At 37.3% G+C, this 16,636-nt stretch overlaps 1 protein-coding gene across 1 annotated transcript; it reads left to right on the forward strand.

Moving 5' to 3' along the window:
• Window positions 1–667: 667 nt before the first annotated feature.
• LOC140241435 (uncharacterized) lies at window positions 668–12,264 on the forward strand. The gene is made up of 10 exons (XM_072321163.1): window positions 668–687; window positions 1,457–1,600; window positions 3,606–3,761; window positions 4,574–4,771; window positions 5,290–6,331; window positions 7,365–7,458; window positions 7,852–7,933; window positions 8,732–8,802; window positions 9,871–10,107; window positions 11,137–12,264. Exons 1-10 carry the CDS (start codon window positions 668–670, stop codon window positions 11,190–11,192), a joined length of 2,100 nt encoding a protein of 699 aa, XP_072177264.1. The 3' UTR covers window positions 11,193–12,264.
• The last annotated feature ends 4,372 nt before the right edge of the window (window positions 12,265–16,636 follow it).

Below are 16,636 nucleotides of genomic sequence, written 5' to 3' on the forward strand. Positions count from 1 at the left end.
TGTACTATAGTGCATCCTATATAGTTTGGGAAAAAAGAGAATTCTGATATACATATATAATATTGTATATTGTATAATATCATTATAGGTTAAAAAAAATATTATTTGAATTTGAATGATATGACAGAGATGAATATCCAAATGGGAGAAACAATATCTACATCTAGTATATTTTTCTTGCTATCTATCTATCTATCTATCTATCTATCTATCTATGTATCTATCTCAAATGATCTACCTATCTATCTGCCTGTCTGGCTATATCTGTCTACATGTATCTATCTATTTAGCTCTCTCGCTCTCTCTCTCTCTCTCTATCTATCTATCTATCTATCTATCTATCTATCTATCTATCTATCTATCTATCTATCTATCTATCTATATATCTATCTATCCATCTGTCTTTCTATCATGCTTATAATGCCTGTGGCATATATTCATGCACGGCTTGTTATATACTAAGTAATACAGTACTATTCTCACTACACTTTCTTTATGTGATTAGATCTATCAGTGCACGTTAATTTGAGTCAACTATGTTTCTGATCATGGATAGAATCCTTCAACAATACTCATTACCCAGTTCCTATCTCTTTCATATTTTCTCAGTTGTATAGCACCAACCCTGACACAAGTTCCATCTTGTATAATGGGCCTATCAATATTTATGTGTCCAGTCCTGGCATGGTGATCTTTTTTTTTTTTTTTTTTTTTGAATCTTTATGTTCATTCATCATACTTTTATTAGTGATTCTTTCTCTCTGATTAATGAATAGTTTTCAAATTGATGAAATTATACATTTGTCAATTTCCCTATTCAAAGTTAAAGGATATGGGCAAGTAGAAGAAGAAGAAGAAGAAGAAGAAGAAGAAGAAGAAGAAGAAGAAGAAGAAGAAGAAGAAGAAGAAGAAGAAGAAGACGATCGAGAAGCATACACGATCAGCTGTATAGAGTCAATGATAGAAAGTATTCTGAAATTTAGCGTATAAAGAGTTATGAAGAATCCCTTTCATCAGGAAATGATCCAGCCGTCTTGAAGAAGAGTTATGAAGAATCCCTTTCATCAGGAAATGATCCAGCCGTCTTGAAGAAGAAATAAAACTAGTGTATACAGAGACATATAATTTGCCAGCACTCATATTGCTTGCCACATGCATGACATGCATAAGGAGGGGGTATGCTATTGTGCTTTGCCAAATTGGAAGGTAGGCCTAGGCCTGTAGTGTTAGAAGGAAATGTTGTGAGACAACTGATTTTTTTTTTCAACCGGTACGTTTGACCGGTACGTTTGTTGGCACAATTGCCCGTTTGGCTGTTTGTTTGTTTGTTTGTTTGTTTGTTTGTTTGTTTGTTTGTTTGTTTGTTTGTTTGTTTGTTTGTTTGTTTGTTTTTCAACCGGTACGTGATTACACTTGTGTAGCGATCGCTCGCACGAACGACTTGATCGATACCAAGCTGGAGCTGGAAGACAGGCAAACTGGCGCACTACATTGACAGAAGATATCTGAACACTTTCGACAGCAGTTTCTGTGACTTGGTAGATGAGGATATTTCTCGCTTTCGGGAGGATCTTTCCAGCACTCCTGTGACACCGGAAAGGTACTGTCTCTTCTTCAATGCCCATAGTATGACAGGTAGTTTCGGTATACCAAATTCAGTGGGATACGTCTAGTCCGGTACGTGCAATTATATGTTAGTAGTTCTTTTAATACTGTTTTATGTTGGTACAGTAGACCCTTACCGTTAGAAGGATCTATGCCCAATTCCCAAGACCTCTACTGTTACTAAAGTTAGCAGTTTACAGACTGTACACTTAAAAGTCGTCAGAATCTTCAGAATATTGACCGGACTTCGCTGTCATCATCAGCACCATGTCCAGACATGACTTGGTCTAAACGTAAGTGTCAGTGTGATGTGGACACAGTCACTATTAAATAGAGACACAGATTAATTTGCTTACGAGGAGGATTGAATTTTTGTAAGAAGATTACATTTTTTTTTTTTTGGTTTCAATAGGCAAGGTGTTCCTTGACTGAAAGATCGGTCTGTAAATTTATCTGGTCGTCGGGGATATGTTCCGCGGAGACTGCGTCTGGCTTCACGGATCCCCTCCTATGAAGAGGAGGAAAGTGATAACGTCAATAAAAATAAAAGACTCCTCCGGACAGATGGATCTTTCTGTCTAGCTGTGCCCAGGTGCCTGTGTGGGTCTACAATGACATCAGGGTCTAATTTGTAATTACTATAGATTAAGATAGGCCCCTGCCCTAGATATGAAATATTATTGAATATTAGCAGGAATTGATGGCGTTCACATTCAGTCTAACTTCATTTCATTTCATTTCATTTCATTTATTGTCCATATCATGGATATTTATTTTGTCCACATGTTTTTTACAGAAAATATGCAATACAATTTATACATATTAAAACAACATTTAAATGACATAGAGTAGACATAAAGACATAGGGTCTATAAGAGAAGCATCATTTTGCCAACACTGTAAAACATGATGGAACAAATATCATGTATTGTACTTGTAGCAGTATCAATCAATGTCCAAACATTCAACGTAGTGATGTATCTTTATCTCGAGTAAAACCACCAGTTTTTGCCGACCCTCCAAAGTCCGGACATGTCGTATTACTACTCATAAGCCAGCAAATTTTATTGTCACAACACATACACACGCATATCATTTCACATACTATCGGCATGGCAAAAACACAGGAGAAAAAAAACAAACAAACCAAACCTCTGTACGTATGCTGATGCAATGACTAGTGGGGGTTGAATGCAAGTGCTGACTTGCCATAATTTGACAGGTAGGGTCAATGAACTTGGGAGTTCAAGCTGCGCATTTTTGAGGCTTTCAAGCGCGCACTAAAGTGCGTGCTCTACTTTCTGTTAGGGCAAGGCATGCCGCGCAGCTGAGGGTGTATGACGTAAACAAAGGCCTCTATATTGGGAAATCGGGTGATTTTTCAGCATGTGTACCTGTGGGTGGAAATCACTGATCTTTATGGAAGAGCCCGAAGAACTTTCCCCAGTGGTGGAGAGGAGAAAAATCTCTTTGGGAAGAGCAAGATCATCGGTGGAAAGTAGCTGCTTGGCGGAGGTCTGCGCTCTCAGAGTGCTTTTCTAGTTTACATCTGTGTTTTAGGCCAGGGCATGGGCTAGTTCCCCTTTTGCTTACTTTTTCAGTCACTTGGACACTCCAACTGTAGCTTTTTAAAAATTCACTGTCTTTTTCTCTAAAATGGATTTATCACTTCCAGTGCCCTGTTTTATGAAGAGTTATAATTGATTATATAGTTGATTTCTATCATAAGTCTATGGCAGCCTGTGTGTTAGGGAAATTTATAATCAATTATGTCTTTTGATAAAACGGGCCCCTGTTTTACTTCCCAGCACCCTTTCTTATCAATCAAATCAGTCAATCAAAGCAAAGGGGGGATGTCATGTTTACAAAAGGGCCTTTGCTAGCTTATCAATGTAATTTTTAATAATCATAATGCATTTAACATTCTACTCAAGTATTATATTTTTTTATTGTCTCCTTTCAAATTTACTTTCTGCTGCTTTCTTCATGTCTGTCAGCAGGTGTGCCGCCGAGACAGTTGTCTTGGTTTTCCCTCCTGTCACAAGTTACTATCGTCTGCTGATCCACAAGTCTGTGGAAGACTATCCAGATCTGTGCAGCTTCAGTATTGGTCAAGGGGATGACAGGAGGACAGTAGTATGTTCTAGATTGTTGAGGTAAGGGTCAGTTTCACTAATGTGGCACTAATACCCATCATAAAAACTTCCACCCTTGTTCTTCCTCCCTGTTCTCTGTGTTCTTATTGTACAATATGAGGAGATATACCTCCAACGTGGACACAAGAAAGTAGATATGTGAGGTACATGTATTATGTGTATTGCAATATTTATTGGACAATATTATCTTCTGTATGATGCTTCTACATATGTATTGGGGAAGTTAGAGGGACTGTACAGTACTGGTTGAGGTGAGGATTCAGCTTGAAACGTTTTACGAGATATTTAGAAACCCCTCTATGAAATATTAAAGAGCATAGAATTGTAAGGAGTTTCAAAAGGTTTTTTTTTTAATGAAAATCGGTTTTGAAATGACTGAGATCTCTAAAAACAAGGTAAAACAAGGTAATCCTAATAAAAGTTGTGGTCTGTCAATTTCATTAGATTTGCTTTTTTGGATATCTCAACCATTTTGAGACCAATTTTCATCAAATAAATGTTGAATCCTCGTTGAAATTACATGCTCTTTCACATTTCATAAGAGACTTCTCATTATCTCCCCAAAAAATGTTATAAACCTGACATTAGGTCTCGACCAAAACTATACGATCCCTTCAGCAAAGGTTTCATGAAGTAGCTTAACCTTAATGTATTTTCCCATTTTCTCCTTTTTCTTCATTTTCTTTTTCTTCTTATCAGTAAGATTAATATTATCATTTTAAGTAGTATTAGTAGTAGCAGTGTTATTGTCATGATCATTTTTATTGTCATCATCATTATCATTCTTGACATTACTGTTCTCGAATGTCAAGGAGCATGCCAGATAGACCAGAAGACGGCAGTAATTCTTGTTGGAGCTCAGAACGTTTGACAGGGACCCCTGCTGGAGGGAGGGGTCAAGGTCAAAAGACCAAGGGGTCATTGACCTCCACCCCTGCACAGGAATCCCTCAGATGTCATCCAGCCTCATCGGCATCTGAGAAGAGAACTTCCCCACGGGAGCGTCCAGCGTAAGAATAAATTTCTCTAATGTGCAGTAAAGTGTCACATGTTAATTTTTGTTGATTGAGCACTTTGGATATCTCCATTTGTGTGGAAAAAAAGGGGGACTTGTTTAGGAAATGCCAGGTGCAATTGTCATGACAAAAAACAGATCATGTCAATGTTGATGTTGCATTTGTATATATGTTTTCTTTTGCTTTGAAATACATCAAAAAGTTTGGTAATCAATCTTGACTTGAATGACTGCAAGAGGAAGGTTGCTCTAGATCCAAGCGTGAAAATCAATTGTAGCTACTATTTGAGTAAATCAAGTCTATAGGCTAGAAAGTTTTAACAATCAAGATTGCCAAATCTTTATATTTAGCTCTGTAATTGGAAAGTGTTTTGTTGTTGTTGTTGTCGTCATCTTTGTTGATGTTGCTTTTATAAATCTACAGGTTATTGCTTCATAAATTAAAAAAAAAAAATGTTCAATAGATTGAGTTGTGTTGTGATTCATTCTTGGTGTCTATGTCCCTGCACACAGCAAGAAGAGCAAGAGACCAGATCAGCAGCTCTACGTTCCAAGAGGCCGCAGGCAAACAGGAAATACCAGTAAGGCGGCGGCGTCACCAAAAGAGCAAGCTTCTTCTCCCAAAGACACAAGAGGCAAGAAAGTTTCCAAGGAGAGACACAGTGTGTCAGATGCTGGGTCATCAATTGATGAATGCAACAAGCATCCTCCAAGTGAAATAGAGGATTCACAGACACAAGGCAGGACTGAGAAAAGGCATTCTCCTGGTGACAGGACATTAGCACCAAGTTACCATGGAAACAGGCTTTCATGTGATGCAAACACAGATGTAGACATCAGTCATGCAAATGAAGGACTGTCACCTGGACTCAATACATCGAAACATTCTGAAGCAAGCACTGTTGCACACATACCACCTCAAAGTACCCACTTGTTAGCCGATACTGGTGAATCTGACTGCCTAGACAGACAGGAGCTTCCCCACAAACCACAGTTCCCGGCAGATGATATTTTTCAGAAGAATGTGAACTCTGCTCCACATTGTGTAGAAGCCAATGCTCAGGAGAATCCAGTGAGTCAAAACACTGCATCCTTAATAGCAACAAACACTTCAGACTTGACCAGCAGTGCAATCAAATCCTGCGAAGCCGAGTCACCCTCTGAGTTTGCAAACCCTGTGGAGGACACTGTTGGGCAGCAACACAGCGAGTGCTGTGTCAGCCAGTCGGAGTTTGGGAGCAGGGCCGAGAGTGGTGCTGGTGTGTCTGTAGTCCCAGGAATCATGGCTGAAACTAATCCTGCAGCTGGCGCGACCTCCAAAGTTGATAGTGTCAGCAGAGAGGATGATGCAGCTGTGAGAGAATTTTCCCCTGGAGCATCAGACCATGACTCCGCAGCTGGAGAGCCTGCAAGGGACAGGGATGAACACAGGAAAGATGGGGTGGATGATGGGAAAGGTGGAGGAGTGGAGGTAGAGAAGGAGGAAGAGGAGGACTCGTGGGATGCCATGTTTGATGATGAGGGAAACAGCCTGAAAGAGGATGAGATTAAAGAGGTTTGTTCATTCACTACTTCCATGGCTGCAACAAAATATGCCAATACAGTGGACTCCTGTTATATCAAAGTCCTCGGTACTGGCAGTTTTCTTTCGTTATATTGAAATTTCATTATAACTGAAAAAAATAAACAATAAAAAACATAGAGCCAATAATTTTGAGACCTGGATTTTTATTTCGTTGTAACTGGAATTTTGTTATATCCATGTTCATTTTAACAGGAGTGCACTGTAGTTGCAGTATTGAGCAACAAATCATATAGAAGCATTGTTTCACAGAATATCAGGAATTATGACCATTGTAACTGATGCAGATGACTTGCACTATATATGAAAACACCTGAATTGTAGATATTATTGTGTGTGGTATTTTTTTTAACAGAAATATGTTTTTATGGGGCCTAAAAGTGCAAATGCTGAAGAAGACTTCACTCTACGTGGAGTAATGATTTGGAGGCCCCCTTTTTCTGATAGGTCATTCACATTAAAAAGGAGTCAACCTCCCAAGTTAGGTGTGGTGAGTGTAAAAATTTGAATCACATTGTATGTGCTAGTTTAATGTTCTGGTATCTGTCAGTATTTTTCAGTTAACAGATCAGAATGAACTAGTGTCTGGTTCTGTAATTGATTTGCAAATGTTTGTCTCAAAGCATCAGCGTCTAGTCAATTTGTATTTTTCCGATGTTCTGACGTTTGAGATTTCAGAAATACACACTAAGCCATTCTATTTTGGACACACTGTGTCCTGATGCAAGCTCTGTTGACTGCAATCCACTGTAAATACAGTCAACCTTGCCTAAGTCAAATCTAAGTGGACTGAAGAAATAGCCTTGTCCTCTAGAAAATTTGAGTAATGAGGGATTACAATCAATAGAATATAAAGAGAAGAAGACTTGAAAAGACCTTCAATTAAGCGATTATTTGACGTAAATGCGAGGTTGACTTAAGAAGCAAGGTTGACTGTATTGATATGAGCAGTTTGATGCAGGATGTTGCTTCATTTTATAGCATCAATACCTTTTATTTCTTGTAGATTACTGAGGGTGTTGGAGGAGTTGCCGTCTCAGTTAAAAAAGCTGCCAATGATTACTACAATTTTTCACCCAAAGACACTCTGGAATATTCAAGTAAGTCTGGAAGTTGTATATTTTCCAAAGTTTCCTTGTTTATGTTGCACTAAGATTTTGACATGTGAAGTTTGTGCTGGTGATATGGAAATAATTGAGTGTATATTTATTTCCTTAACATGGACAGTACTAGTCATTGTTAATTCAAAGTAGTCTCTGTTTTGAGCATGCCTATACACTAGTTACAGAATATCTATATTTGGATGAAATTTTGGCACTAGATTGAACACTGGTTCAGTTTAAACTGACTACAATATTAACATCTTTTTTCTCAGTGCAGCATGGTGCTTTTGTCATTTTCTTATGAACTTTTCAGAAACAAAGTTCTTTATTAATTTTTTTTTTTATATCTTCTCATATCCATATACACCTACAATTGTATTTTGCTGGCAGAACTGGAACATGTGATTGAGGTGTATGATTTTCCAAATGATTTCAAGACCGCAGACCTCATGATGGCATTTAATGCATTCAAGTAAGTTTGCACATGTTTCAGTTTCTTACGCATCTGATTGAGGTGGCATTCATGTGTATGTTTTGATGCTTAGTTTTTGCTTTTGCTTTTGTGATTACAGTATTGAGATGGAAATATTGGATGAGGTCAGCATTTTGTTTCATGTTTCTATCATATCTTGCAAGGAATATAAACACGGCATCAGTCTTTTCTTTTTTCTTTAAATGTGAGAAATTTCAGGGAAGTCATCACAAATTATGTTGTTGACAACAAATGTCAGTGTACATATATCTATATATTTAAAATCTCAGTTTGGTTATATTATCTCTGTTACTTGTGTAATATGTTGTATGTAAGGTGATTGCATCTCTGAATATGTATGATGAATCTGTGTATCATTTCACCATCGGACATTATTTGAATGGCTTCAAGACAAGTGACATTCATTGTTGACCCATCTAGTGGGTTGTTGATTTCTGCTCAGGATAAACACTGAATTCAAGTGGGGGGGGGGGGGGGGGGGGGGGGGGGTCAAGAGTACTGTAAAGGTGGAAATTTTCACGCTTTTCGTGCAATCAGAAACTAGCGCGTCTCTGGAATTCAAAACATACGAAACTCCTCTTACCCGGCAGAGCGCAAAAAAAAAAAATAGTCACATGAAAATATCCACTTTAACAGTAGATCCACAGCAGTCATAAAGCTTGATACTAGCTGGTTTTGGGTTGTTTATATTTTTATTCAGTAGTGATACTGCCTTCCTGCTGTTCCTTTCAAAATTTACGTTTGATAGATGTCAAACTCTGTTGTTCTTCCCACCAGAAACAAGGGCTTTGACATCAAGTGGGTTGATGATACACATGCTTTGGTCGTGTTTGCCACAGCACAGATTGGTGAGAACTGATTTTTTTCATCCTTGTGTTTATGATACTTTCACAAACTAGGCTGGAATATTGCCTTGTGTATTTTTGGCATCATTTAATTGCTTACCTTACATCTCATGTTGCATCGCAAATTTTACTCTGATAATGCTAAGGTTTGTGACACTAGGCTGGTTGGTCGCAGAAGTACATTATGTGTACAAGTATATGTAACTTTTGTTATTGTTTATTGTTTTAGTCTTGGATTTCGGTAATTGAATGGACTAAATTGCTTTTTAAAAAAGTGTTTTGTGAACAGAGCTGTTGTGGATGCTGGACATTCAGTTACAGGGTTGCTACGGTTAAGCCATACCACAACACTTCTGTACCATATGTCAAATTACAATGATAGAGCAATCATTGAAAAGGGAAATCATATCAAATTTCCTGGTATTGAGAACACAGTAGAGGAAAAGGCAACCAAACCACAATTTATTTTCCTTGAACATCACAAAAATATGCTCCTATGAAACAGTATTCTATGAGCCTTCCTTCTATGCCATCTTTCAAAGTATGTCAATTCAAAAAAAAAAAAAAAAATGAGATCATACATGCAACACTGTACACTGGCACTGGTGCAATGTCCAGGACCAGTAAAAATCACTGTTGGACCAGTAACTCTTTCAGGAATTTACCATTTAAATGTGGAAAAACTGGGTACCTACTGGTCAGACAGACAGGTCGGACCAGTAGAAAACATGGGTTAGTGTGCAGCCCAGATACTGTACATGTTCAAATCAAACAAGTAAACTATCTCTGCCATACCTACTTGTCAGTAATTGCTAATTGAGAGGCTCACCAAGGAGTGATGGGTTATGTTTTGATGTACTACTACTGTATGGATATCCCTTGGGGTGAAGATAATGGAATGTCAACATTTGTTTTTGTTTTTTGTTCATCATGTATAATACTTGATTTGTTGGCATTTTGTGATCGTCAAGATTACTACAATGTAGCTAATATTTATTCACAGTTATGGAAAAGACTATAATATGCAGGTGTGAATTTATTTTTTCTTCTAAACCATTTAATCTGTTACAGCTGAGGATGCCCTCAGCCTCCAGAATCCCATGATGAGGACACGCCCACTTTCTCTCGCCACCAAGCAGTCCAAGCAGAAGGCCAAGGGCGTGGCTGAATTTCTCCAGCCTTACAAGCCGCGCCCAGAGACGAGCTCGGTGGCGGCGCGACGAATGGTATCCAGTGCCCTCGGCATCAAGTCGACGGTCAGCAAGGAGCAGAGGGCAGCAGAGAAACAGAAACTGAAGGAAGCCAAAGGTGGGTGAAGTCCATGCTTCTTGCTGATTGGATAGTGACTCATCAAACAATGCTGGATGAAACCATTTTAACGTAGGGGTGATTGCTTGAAATAGAAATATGATGACATGCCAACAGTCATATTGTTGGCGATGTACAAATAATGCACAGGCGATATTGTGTTAGTAGAGATCCAGCTGTTTACAATGGTGCAACACCCACAACGTTGTGAATACATGAGAGTGTGCTGCATCTCCATTCAAATCATGAACTTGAATCTGTGCATAATTTGTTGTATAAAATTGTCTATGAATGGGACATCAGGTTAGGATATCAAGATAACTTCGGAGTCTCTGCAAGACCAACAGTGATACATGTATGAAAAGAAAAATAAGATGCTATTAATCATTACTTCAGATGGAATAAGACAACTAATTGAATACTGTATAAGTTGTTATTTTGGTGTACAGATATTTTTGTGAATGAGGAGTTTACAGACATTTTCGCGAGATGTTGTTTTTGCAAAATGACACTGAGGCTATTGTAAGTGCTCTATTACCCCAGTGCATGGTGATATTTTTGTGTGGTATCATTTTTGCAGTTCAACAGTGATTTGTGACATTCGCGAAAATAGCAGCTTATACAGTATCGAAACTAACTTGGAAGGATGGGTTCCATGACATTTGCTCCTGCAACAATTGCTCCCACGAAATATCTGCTAGTTAAGCCAAACATAAATTCTACTCACAAACACAACCCTAACCATAAGTCCGAGAGAAAATAAGACTGGAGTGATTGTCGCAGAAGCAAATGTTGTGCCAATGGAAGGATGGGCCTCCAAGGATTTAGGTCACTGCATTTCTTATCATCATCACACTGCTTCATAGTAAGTTTATCAGGTATATTAATGTTACCTTCTTGTACATTCTTTCCTTTTATTTTTTCCTGTCAACCCTCTCTTTGTTGTTGTTTTGCTTGAACCTCCCTCACAAATATGTGATTTCAACATGATTTATAATCCAATCTGCCCTTCTCTGTTTCCTTTTACAGAAAAGAAGAGAGAAGAGAAGAGACAGCGGGCCGATATGTGGGAAGGCAATATTTGAGATATTATCAAATGGAGGTAGCATTTAATGTTTGTTGGTGTGACTAAGAGAGAATTTGAATTGTTATTTCACTAATGTCATTCGATGAATTGTTCTTACATATGACAATGTGTTTGGTATTGCAAAGTGACCTTCAAGAACTCTCTATATTATATTGAGAAAATGAATAACAGCAAAGAAAATGAAATATATATTGAAGCAGTCTCAAGCAGGATTATGCATAAGGGTTTAAAGAAATAGCAGTTTGTCGTATGAATGTTAGTCACAGAATACACATGACGAAAGCCAGTGATGTCAGTGTGTATTAGAGTACATTTGAATGTCACTGCATTTTGAAGACACAGTGTGTTACGGGAAGATTGGAAGCCTCGTAACCTCATTACCGTAGCAACAGGCTGCAATTCTTACTAGATCACTGATTTAGTCCATTTCAGTAGAATGTAGCTGTTGAAATGTATGAAATGTTTTTTATTTGAATCTATGGGTTATTTTTTATGTACAACAAACAGTTGTGATACATAGTTTTCAGACACTAGATTTATTTGTTTGTGTGCTTGTTTTTTAATTTCAACTTTCTGAATATGACTTTACCTCATTGTTTTTCATTTTGGTGTCCCAAGAGAATCTGACATTATTTAATTTTTATGACCACTCCACTGTGCTTCCAAATTGTCCACTATGAATGAATTAAGAGTTGAAGCCAAATGGAGGTGTGTAGTCCGCTGTATGTTGTGGGTTTCTGTGACGATAAGTGGTGGTAGACATTATTGATGTCTATCCTGAGAAGGTATCAGATCTCAACTTACTTTATTGTTGTTGTTGTTTTCCCAGGTAGATGTTTTATCTTTTCAGGGTTTAATAGGACAAGGTGGAGGAATATTAACAGCTTCATTTCTAACCTATTGCAATTACATTCTGTGTGAAAAAGAACCTCTGCAGATAAAGTTATCAATTACCATAGTTGCAGAAAACTTTAAGATGACAGTTTTCTTTCTTATTTCATAATGGTGTTTGTTAGCAGATGTCCTCCATGGAGCAACTGACTAGCAATTCTTGCTCCTTTTTTTTTTTCTGTTTTTATTTGAGGAATACTGCAAGCGAGTGGTTTAAACCACAGTATTTAAACTGTGGATGTACAAAATGTCAGCAAGCTGCCACTAGGAATCATCATAGTTATGTCAGTTTTAGCACATTGCTGCATACAGTAGGTCCTGTGACTGGGAACAGTGTATCTCTCTCAGCAAGGGTGCGTACTACCTTGCAAATGACGAAGATAGGATGTAGACATTGATTTTTTCAAAGAAGGGATATGTTGCAGCAAGTTCATCTTCGTAAGATTCTCGATCAGATGATTGAGTGATTGCGTTGGCAGCACATACGTTACTTCTTGGTCTTAAAGTCAAGGAATTTGACATTTCATTTCCGAAAAAAAAAGCCTGCCTGTTTTTTCATCTCTTTTTCTTTCTTTTGATGATTTTTGAAAAAGAAATACTTTCATGATGGCCATGAGTGAAGAAAGAGAGTGAAAACCAGAATCTCAAAGAGGTCGCTCAGAATTGCCCTCTGATCTGAGAAGCTTCAAAATTTAGCCAGATTGTCAAAAATCAGTTTTATACAAGTTGAATGGTGTTCCCAGTTAACATTCCACAAAACTGTGATTGCCTTTTCCTCTTTCTCTCTCTCTGTCTCTTGCCACAAACCTATAGTAATCATTTATGTGTAGAAGTTCAATTTCAATAACTGCAAATGAAAGCATTTTCCTTCAGTGCAGCAAATTTTGGCTCACATGCATGGTTGTTTCTGCTACAGTGAAAGTCATGAAATGCGTAGCTGTTAATCAGTTAAAGGTAAAACGTTCTCAAAAGGGCTCAGAATCCATCTTCCACAATTTGGATATTTGTTGTAATGTATTGAAAGGGTCTACCAAGAAACTTGTCTGGCTGTCACGATTTTCAAAGATAATGAGTTGATTTAGATTTTTTTTTTTTGATTTAGATCAAGTGTGAAATAATTCAGATCGGAATACCAAACTTTTATTCCTAAAGCACCCTTCCCATTCAGTAGTGGGTAGGTAGAACATTATGTGATGATTGATTGTGGTCTTTTGCAACAAGCTGCTCGCAATTTAAATTCACACAGAAGATAGATGGATACTGCTATTTCTTGATTTGTAATTGATAGTACATGTAAAACATGTAGCATATGTTCTCAGATTGTATTACATTCTACTGTCACCGTAACCTTTTGGCAAATATTTCTCAATTTTATCATTACCCAACTGAAATTGTGTTATCACATCGTTATTGCGTACATTTCGTTTAGCATAATGTGCCCATTTTATAGCAAAAATTGACAGTTTCTGCAGGCATATGGAAACTACAATGTATGTTTGACATTAAAGTTTATTCTTGAAGAGAATTTGGGAGAATGCTACTGCGATAACTTGATCTATGTTTTGGATGCTTGGATTTGACGTACATTGTATGTATGGTACATACAGCACACATGACCAGTGTAAGATTCATTCATTGTGCTATGTCACAAGCCGTATAAACATGAAATAAATGTAGTACAGCAGTACAAATCACTGAAGAATTCAATAATATATATTTGGCCATTCACATGCCCTGTAGGAAATATTATGTTTTTTGATATTGTAAATATAAGTTACTTTATGGAATTTTGGAAATGAAATGCAAAAATATTGATTTTACAGAAATTCTATCCAAACTTATTTTATCGTCTCTCAGTGTTAACATTTAATTTCTCACTAAAGTGGTTCATTCTCGCATTCATTTGATTTCGTTATTACTTTTTTTTTTGGGGGGAGGAGGAGGAGAGGGTGTCTCTTTAGATTATGAATTGAATGTTTGTGTACAAGTTGTTTGTAAGGAAGGTAGAATTCGGAGCCTCATCAATGTAAATGAGTTGCACATTTCAGTTTGCTTGATAAATGAAAGAACAGATATTCCAGTCCTATGCTTTTTAGAAGGATACATGAATGTGGAATGATATGTAGCAAACTTTGCCAGGTATCAGTGAAGATGAAGACACGTCATATTGTTTATCTTTGTACATCTGTGCCCAAAGTTCTCAATGGCGTTATTTTTCAATGCAAACTCCTGTAGCAACATTATTTCACAGATTTCAATGAACTTTTCTACAAAGAATTTCAATTTTGAGATGTTCTGTATTTTCTATGCTATGACTGGGCTAGTGTTATTGTGTGCAATTAGCTGTGTTGAAAGCCCATTACGCAGCACATGCAAAATTCTCATCAGAATGTTCTAAAAAATAGTGACAGAACGGTCAAAGAATGTGAAGAGACTGAGTAGGGAGTTGGAGGATTATTTCGTGATTGTTTTGAAGATATAACAACATGTTTGGCAGTCAGATTTCCTACCATGATGGGCATAAGCAAGGTCAGCATGCAATCAAAATCAGATGGCATGGGATTTGTTTTATTTCAGTGTGTTTCCTATTCATAGTTTAACTGAGATTTTGAGATAGACGAAAGTAGTGTCAAACATTAAAGAATACTTCGGACATTGATTTAATAGAGGGGAAAAAAAAAGGAAAAGTGGTGGATGACAATGTACCCTTGTACAATAAGAATACAATGTATATGAAATGAGATGTGAAGTTGTGTCTGTCCTATAAATATCTTACATGCTGAACTACCTTTGCTTAAACCTCACCATGGACATTTCTTTAATAGATCATCTTATTTCTCTTGCCACTGTAAATGATTAAAAGAGGAGCTACTTCCTGCTCAGCTATGTATTGATTTGTTTCTTGAATAGACACTTCATTTCTTACGAATACCCTACTTTACTTAACTTTCTCATGTAGGATGGAGTGCAAGTACCTTTGTGCGAAAGTTTTGACAGACATGTGTACAGTTTTTTGTTTGTTTTTGTTTTTTGTTTTTTTTCCCTGTGTTACTTGTGATTCCCCCAAAGGCACCTGAAATAATGATAGCCCGTCACCAACTAATGAGCGAATGTATCTCCTGTCTGAAATTGAAATGTGTGCCACGTATGATCGTTCCTTTTGAGAGGCAAGCACTGAAATGTTCATCTTCTCCTATAAAGTTCATTTTCCATACATGTTCATCCAAGATCCTGCATAGTGTAACATTCGGAAGCAAGACATGTGAACATTTACTGTCGTAAAGGATCATTGCAGCTCATTCATAATACATGTTCAGGCAACTTCCATTGACTGCGGTGTAATACTGTACTCAGAATCTGCAGAGTGAAGGTAACAATAGGCCTACAGATTTCCATTTTCCTTCCACATACCTCAGAGACATAGATACACTCAGAAAATTGGAGCAAAGTTGTTCCTGGGTCTGTGTGGTCCAGGTTTGCTATTGGTATCATTTTCATTATTGTACTGTTTTTACAGTGTTGCCAGTATAGAAGTATGTGTGAATGGACTGCTCCTTTTCTCCTTTAATGACTGATATGAGCATGCATGGCTTTCATATGAAATTATATATTTTGTGTCTTTGATACAGTACAGTCAAATTCCAAAGCCCACACAGCAAAGAGCCAAGGGGTGAACTTACAAGTATAACATGCAACCAGGAAGGTTAGGTTTGTGGCTCTACTTGGGAATGTGTGTTCCTAGCAAGATATTGCTTTACAATATGATTACCCGAGGATATGAAAATTTAATGTGTTCTTTCTAGATGCAGTCAAAATCAAAAGCAAGATAGACTTTGATGAAAGGAAAGGTGTGTGTGAAGAGTTTTTAACTCCTGCTTTTTGCCAATGTTCATTGTTGGAGTGACTTCTCTTCAGACAGAAAAGAAACTTTTTTAGCTTTCTCTGAGCATCGATACTTTGCATCTGTATCCTGTATGTGTTTCAAAAGAGAGACAGTATGCACATGAATTTTTGTATTTGTTTTGTCTATCAATCTTACTCCATCTGAGAAATAAAGTCTTATGTTTGAATGAATACAGACTTGGACTTCACTAGTGTTTTCTATCAAAATATGTTTGCGTTCTAGAGTTCTGTAGACAGTCACATACACCCCATGCAGATATGTACTGAAGGTATATACATGTACAGTACAAATGTAGTATAGTTAGGCAGGGGTTTTTTTACTAGTACATTGTCTATGTCGCAGTAGAAAGACTAATACATGTATTGACTTGCATTGGAATATGATGAAATATGTATCAATGCATATGACAAATATTGCCACATCTGATGTGTACTGAGCACTTCAATGCTTACATCTTGCTGTGGTTAATAAATGTGTGCCAACATCTAGTTTGCATTCAGTTGGGTGACTGAAAAAGATATCATACATGTACACCTGTACTAAAAATCCCTTTTCACTAGTGATAATCAAAGAATGCAGATCATCAAACTGACAAAGGAATGCTATAAAAACTACCATAAAGTCATGACTAATCTATCCAAATTAGA

This window comes from Diadema setosum, chromosome 18, assembly GCF_964275005.1.
Source record: "Diadema setosum chromosome 18, eeDiaSeto1, whole genome shotgun sequence".
NCBI classification, from domain to species: Eukaryota; Metazoa; Echinodermata; class Echinoidea; order Diadematoida; family Diadematidae; genus Diadema; species Diadema setosum.